The 7,463-nt window shown below is 46.4% G+C and overlaps 1 protein-coding gene across 1 annotated transcript in view; it reads right to left on the bottom strand.

The window, feature by feature from the left end:
- Positions 1-5,391, bottom strand: part of TMEM38B (transmembrane protein 38B) — a 68,423-nt gene extending 63,032 nt beyond the window's left edge. Inside the window, exon 1 of the mRNA XM_069765793.1 lies at positions 5,182-5,391. Coding sequence (XP_069621894.1) covers positions 5,182-5,290 — 109 coding nt within the window. The 5' untranslated portion in view covers positions 5,291-5,391. The remainder of the gene's footprint in view (positions 1-5,181) is intronic.
- Between the last annotated feature and the right edge of the window lie 2,072 nt (positions 5,392-7,463).

A 7,463-nucleotide genomic window follows, 5' to 3' on the forward strand; every position in this document is an offset into this window, starting at 1 on the left:
AAGGTACAGTACCTGGGACACATCGTGAGTTCGGAGGGAGTAGCACCAGATCCCGAGAAAATAAGCGCCATAAGGGATTGGCCAAGACCTACCAGCGCAAAAGAAGTGAGACAATTCCTGGGATTGGTGGGTTACTATCGCAGATTTATAAAAGGATTTACCAAGTTGGCAGCACCCTTGCAAGACACCTTGGTAGGGCAGACGAAGAAACCTTCAAACCGAAACCCTCCTTTTCAGTGGAACGACGAAAGGGAAGACTCCTTTGAACAACTAAAGAAGGCACTAACCGGAGAAGAGGTTCTGGCATACCCAGATTACCATAAACCTTTCATCCTCTACACCGATGCCAGTAATGTGGGACTAGGAGCGGTGCTGTCACAAAAGCAAGAAGGTCGGGAGAAAGTCATCGCCTTTGCAAGTAGAAAGCTCCGGCCTACTGAAAGAAATTCAGAAAATTACAGCTCCTTCAAATTGGAACTACTGGCAGTAGTTTGGGCTGTGACGGAGCGTTTCAAACACTATCTGGCCGCTGCAGAATTTATTGTCTATACTGACAACAATCCGTTGACCCACCTGGACACAGCCAAATTAGGTGCGTTAGAACAGCGATGGATAGCCCGGTTATCTAATTACAACTTCATAATCAAGTATCGAGCAGGTCGCAAGAATGGAAATGCCGATGCCCTATCCCGGATGCCACACTTGAGAGATGTAGAAGAGGAAACGGGGGAGCTTGAAGAAATTGAACTACCAGCCTTCCATCGTCCCAAGGCAAAACATCATCAGTCAAGTACCTATCAGAAACAACAAGAGGTGAATTTTAATCCGTTAGCACACCATAGATGGGCTGACACCCAAGACAGCAATCCGGCTGTGAAGTTGGTGAAGGAACTGTTGACTGAGCAAAGTGCATATCCCTATGAGGATGCCCCAGAAGAGACGCATCAACTCTGGAAAGAGAGAGGCAAAATGTTCCTGTATCAAGGGAAGCTCTGTAGAAGATACACCAATCCGAAAACACATGAATTGGTTTGGCAGATTATTGTGCCTAAACAAGATGTGAAGATGGTCCTCGAAGCTTACCATAATGGTGCTGGTCACTTCGGTTGGAAAAAGTTAGAAGTACTTCTAAGAGAAAGATTTTATTGGGTCGGGATGAGAAAATCAATCGAACAGTGGTGCAGAAATTGTGGCCCGTGTAACCTCAGAAGAAACGATCAAAAGAACCAAAGAGCACCACTGCAGCCCATAATCACCAAACAACCACTTGAACTTGTAGCCATGGACCACGTGAAGTTGACACCAAGCCGATCCGGCTATGTCTATGCCTTGACCATCGTGGACCATTATTCACGTTTCTTGGTAGTAGTACCCGTAAAAGATCTGACAGCAAAAACAGCAGCCAAAGCATTCCAAACGTACTTTTGTAGACCCCATGGATATCCGGAACAGGTTCTCACCGACCAAGGTACAGCCTTTGAATCAGAGATCTTCAGAGAATTCTGTAATATGTATGGTTGCAAAAAGATCCGGACGACGGCCTATCATCCACAAACAAACGGCTTATGCGAGAAGATGAACCATATTGTAATAGACCTACTAAAGACTTTACCTGAGACAGAAAGGAATCAATGGCCAGAGAAATTGCCTGACTTGGTGGATCTGTATAATCATGTCCCGGTGAGCTCCACCAACTGCACCCCAGCTTACCTTATGCGTGCAAGACCCGGCCAATTACCAATCGATCTAGAAATGGGAATTCTGAAACCAGACGCAGAAGTTCAAGACTCCAATTGGGATATCATACGGCAAAAGCAGTATCGCCAAGTGCAAGAGAGTGTGGAAAGAAGCCTTCAGCAAACTAGAGAAAGACAAGAGCGAACTTTCAACCAGAATGCTCTAGCGACCCCATTAAGAACGGGTGACCAAGTGCTCAAGAGAAATCGTCGAACCAATAAACTGGACAATCAGTGGGAAGCCGTACCCTACACAGTTTTACCAACAAGAGTGGATAATCCTAAAATGTGTCTCATTAGCAAAAACGGAGGCTTAACATCCGTACTAGTGTCACGAGACAATCTTAAATTATGTCCGGAAGCATTGAAAGAGCCAGACGTTGTCCAGCCAGAACCAGAAGTTATTCAACCCATACAGGTTCAACCAGTAAAGGAAAAAGAAGAGGAAGTGTATCACACCTGTATAGGAGACTTTCCCAAAACCCTACTAACATACCATGGTGCAGTAATGGTTCCCATGGTGGCCTTTTACCCAACACCGAACCCAATACCAGAAGTCCCAAGACAGGAAGAGGCTGACCCCGTACTACAGGAGGTTCCAGGCCAGGAAGAACAGATTCCTGGTCAGAGTAATCCCATTCACGGTGGACTTGCCAACTCCATAGTCGTGGAATTATCTTTAGCAGAGCGGGCAGATACTACATCCGCAGTAGACAGTAGTACACCACATGAAGAGACACCGCTATTACGTAGATCACAGCGTAGTACCCAGGGTCAATTACCGGCCAGGTATGCAGATTACCAACTATAAAGCTCATAATGTGAATTGTATATATGTTATGCCGTATATAGTTAAACAGAAAATGATGTATAGTCATTGCTATCAGTCTGCAACGTTTAAGCCCAGTGCCTACAGAGACTTGTCTGTATGAACTTATTGCATATTCTTGAACTTTTTATCAGCCCGGAGGCACTAAATCAAAGCTCCGGAAAGACTGCTTTTTGAACTTTGCTTTTTGCTCTTTTTGAACTTTCTTTAGACTTTATATTGATAACTCCGTTGGAAAAATGGAACTAAATTCCTGGACACTAAGTACAGTGCCGTTCCTAATACCTTCAAGGATAGAACTGTATTAACCCTGCTGTTCTGTTCGGTCTGGGGAGACCTATTTTGAACTTTGGTATTTTTTGGGGTGTTCAAGATGCGGTTCTGAAACTTGTGGTTGATTGACTTAAATGAGGATGGGTCGGTCGGCCACGGGTTTCAGAACCGCATCTTGAATATTTTAAAGAATATTGAAGTTCAAAGTCGGTCATTTTTGACCAACAGAACAGCAGGGTTAATGGACGCTATTTGAAGTGACTTTTTACAGAACTCTATTTTTGTTTCCTTGAGTGGTTTTTGTAACTTTTCATTTTTAAGACTCTGTACATATTAATTGTTATTTCAAAATGTTATTGTCCCACAGTCCCGGAGTACTGTTCTTAACTAAGGGGGAATGTGGCACCCCTAGGGGTATTTGCCACAAAAATAGTTACTGACAGTAAGTACAAATACTAAAATAGCAAGACTGCACTACCACCTCCGGCCAGAAGGGGGAGCTCCAGAGACTCCCCTTAATCCATTCTGGTCTGAGGGAAGAAATGGCAGTTGGGCTAAGGAGCTGAAAGTGAGAGGTCATACAGTTGAATCTCTAACAGCCCTGTGACTGTTACCAGGCCTAAATCACCGGCCTGAGGAGAAGAGGGATAGAGAAAAAGGACATTGTGAGAACCGGGTAGCATTAATCACTACCCAGAACAGGCGCAAAGACGGATACCGGATCCATGGCTGTATTCATTATATATAATACAGCAACCGGAAAAACGTGAGGTGATATCAGCTTCACTAGGGTCGGACGCAGCAACAGACACAGAGTTCAGCGGTACTCCCAGAGGGGGTAAACCGATAAAAGGACTCGGGTTGCCCGTCGAACCAGGACCCGGAGGGGACAGATTGGGCCGGCAGCCAGTTCACATACAGCAGCAGGGCCACACAGAAATTGCGCACAATAAGAGGCGAAGACCCCGGCAGGGTTAAAGTAACTCAGAGTTCCCATACAGACTCCGGTGACAGGACTGGTTGTAAATCCTTTTATGTTAAAGTAAACTGGTTAAACGTTTCAGTGCCTCAGTCTTTCATTTGGACAATAGCCATCTATCCAGGATCAGGATCATCACCGCTGGGAGAACCTGCTGCTGATCAAGTAAGTGCCTGTCCCCTCACGATACCCTTTACACTGTGCATTGCCTGAGGCCACAGCACCGGGTCAAGCCACCCGTGACATCCCCCTCGAGAGACAGACTCCATTGGTCCGGTGCTGGGTACCCCGGTCTTTTGGGCGTCACAGGAGCAACGTCTGAATATGCAGGAGGCCTTTAACCCCAAGGGTGGTGTGAACTAGAGATGAGTGAATTTCTTTGGGTTCCCTCTTATTCGGGAAGTTATAGCACTTACTGAATAAGCTGCAGAGGGAACCCGGCTTCCTGGATCGCTCCAGCTCTGCAGCTGCATGTGTCGTGACTGTGTGACAGTCACCACACATGCAAGGAGCGCCCAACAAACAGGCTATCCCTGCGTGTGGTGCCACTGTCACACAGCTGGGAGACAAGCAGCCTTTGGGACGGGAACATTTTTGGAGCATAACACCTTATAGGACTTCCGCTCGTCCGGTTTCCTTCGGCATCGTCTGTCAGCCTTGGTCATGCTTGTAGTTGCAATTTGTTGGCCTTAAAGGGACACTGTCACCTGAATTTGGAGGGAACAATCTTCAGCCACAGAGGCGGGGTTTTCGGGTGTTTGATCCACCTTGCGCAGGCGTGTACTATGGAGGACAGAGAATGAACTTCATTCCATTATTGCAGCCAGCGGGTAAGGAAAGGGTGGATCAAACACCCAAAAACCCCACCTCTATTGCTGAAGATTGTTCCCTCCAAATTCAGGTGACAGTGTCCCTTTAAGTGGCTGTATACGGGATATAGTTTGGCCTTTCATACAGGACTACTTTCTTCCTGAGTGACAGCCACACTGACACTAATATGGCACCTATTCCATGAGTGTAGGCCGGACACAATATATATCTCCACCGTAATGAAATGTCTAGTTGTTCATGGCCATTCTCTGGCTGCAGGACCATGGGACTAGTACTTGTTTTGATGCCCAAACGCTATGTAGCCTTGTGTCTCCCTCAGGTGATTACTATAGAGCAGTTTCCTTACATGGCTACACAGCGCGGCCTGTGCTCACTACACTTATTCTTAGCGAACCTATTGCAGATGTACGGACGCACTTGTTCTTTGGTAGGACTGTAAAATGTGCACAAGAACCAGAATCACCAGCAGAGCGGTCACAGCCAGCCCCCCAGACACTGCCTGCTCACCTGTACAGGTCCCAGCCCCCACTCACCTGCCTGCTCCCGGGCTGACAACACGGACACCAGGTAATGGGCGCCATCAAAGTATGGAAACATAGACAGACGGGAGAAGTGCACGGCAGCCTCAGAGACGAGCTCCATGCTGCCAGCCCGCTGCTCCTCTCACTGACAGGTTAACAGCTGTGGCTTCATGGTGAATGCTGGAACAGAAGGACCTTCCGTGACGTCATGAGATTAGTCACGTGTGTGGGAGGAGTCAGGCTCCAGGTTGTGCTGCTGGAGGAGGAGCGTTTGCAGGGTTCATAACTTCACGCAGTTCTGCCATGTGCTGTGCTGTGCTGGTCACACAGACACTGAGCTCTACACAGCAGGTGCCCACCACAAGGTGCCCAGCCCTGTCCGGGCAGTGGCTGCTTCTACTGAAGAGCTGTTTAACGCCTTCCTGGGACAATTTTCATTTTTGCTGTTTAGTTTTTCTCTCCTCACCTAATGGTTCACACTGCGCTAGCTGCAGCCCGTTCAGCACATACGCTAACGGGCTGCTGCTAGCGCAAGTGCCGACGTTTGCATCGCGCTAGTGCAGATAGAGCACCTGCTAGCTACAGCTGCGCTAGCAGTGACGGACCCGGAAACGCTGCAGCCCGCGACCCAGGGTCTGTCACTCAATGACGGCACATCCCTAGCGCACGCCCATTGTGGACGTGCACTAGCGATGCGTCCAACATTGCTGTCAATGGCGGCCGTAACGGACTACGTTACACCGCGTTTATGTCACGGTGTAACGTAGTCCGTCTAACGGACTGCCTAGACACTGTGAACTTAGGGTTAGGGCTAGGGTTAAGGCTACAGTTAGGGTTAGGGTTGGGGCTAAAGTTAGGGTTAGGCTACGTGCACACGTAGGAAGGGAGCTGCGGGTTCTCCCGCGGGTTTTCCCGCAGCGGATTTGATAAATCTGCAGGGCAAACCCACTGCGGTTATCCCTGCAGATTTATCGCGGTTTGTGTTGCGGGTTCCACTGCGGGTTTAACCCCTTAGTGACAGAGCCAATTTGGTACTTAATGACCGAGCCAATTTTTGCAATTCTGACCACTGTCACTTTATGAGGTTATAACTCTGGAACGCTTCAACGGATCCCACTGATTCTGAGACTGTTTTTTCGTGACATATTATACTTCATGTTAGTGGTAACATTTCTTCGATAATACTTGCGATTATTTATGGAAAAAAACGGAAATATGGCGAAAATTTTTAAAATTTTGCAATTTTCAAAGTTTGTATTTTTATGCCCTTGAATCAGAGAGATATGTCACAAAAAATAGTTAATAAATAACATTTCCCACATGTCTACTTTACATCAGCACAATTTTGGAAACAAAATTTTTTTTGGTTAGGGAGTTATAAGGGTTAAAAGTTGACCAGCAATTTCTCATTTTTACAACACCATTTTTTTTAGGGACCACATCTCATTTGAAGTCATTTTGAGGGGTCTATATGATAGAAAATAATGAAGTGTGACACCATTCTAAAAACTGCACCCCTCAAGGTGCTCAAACCCACATTCAAGAAGTTTATTAACCCTTTACGTGCTTCACAGGAACTGAAACAATGTGGAAGGAAAAAATGAACATTTAGCTTTTTTTTGCAACCATCTTAATTCAGAACCATTTTTTTTATTTTCACAAGTGTAAAAACAGAAATGTAACCATAAATTTTGTTATGCAATTTCTCCTGAATACGCCAATACCCCATATGTGGGGGTAAACCACTTTTTGGGCGCACCGCAGAACTTAGAAGTGAAGGAGCGCCGTTTGACTTTTTCAATGCAGAATTGGCTAGAATTGAGATCGGACGCCACGTCACGTTTAGAGAGCCCCTGATATGCCTAAACAGTGGAAACCCCCCACAAGTGACACCATTTTGGAACCTAGACCCCTTAAGGAACTTATCTAGATGTGTGGTGAGCACTTTGATCCCCCAAGTGCTTCACGGAAGTTTATAACGTAGAGCCGTGAAAATAAAAAATCGCTTTTGTTTACACAAAAATGATCTTTTCGCCCACAAATTCTTATTTTCACAAGGGTAACAGGAAAAATTAGACCACAAAAGTTGTTGTGCGATTTCTCCTGAATACGTCGATACCCCATATGTGAGGTTAAACCACTGTTTGGGCGCACCGCAGAGCTTGGAAGTGAAGGAGCACCGTTTTACTTTTTCAATGTAGAATTGGCTGGAATTGAGATTGGACGCCATGTCGCGTTTGGAGAGCCCCTGATGTGCCTAAATAGTGGAAACCCCCCACAAGTGACCCCATTTT

Source organism: Ranitomeya imitator, chromosome 1, assembly GCF_032444005.1.
Source record: "Ranitomeya imitator isolate aRanImi1 chromosome 1, aRanImi1.pri, whole genome shotgun sequence".
Taxonomy (NCBI): Eukaryota; Metazoa; Chordata; class Amphibia; order Anura; family Dendrobatidae; genus Ranitomeya; species Ranitomeya imitator.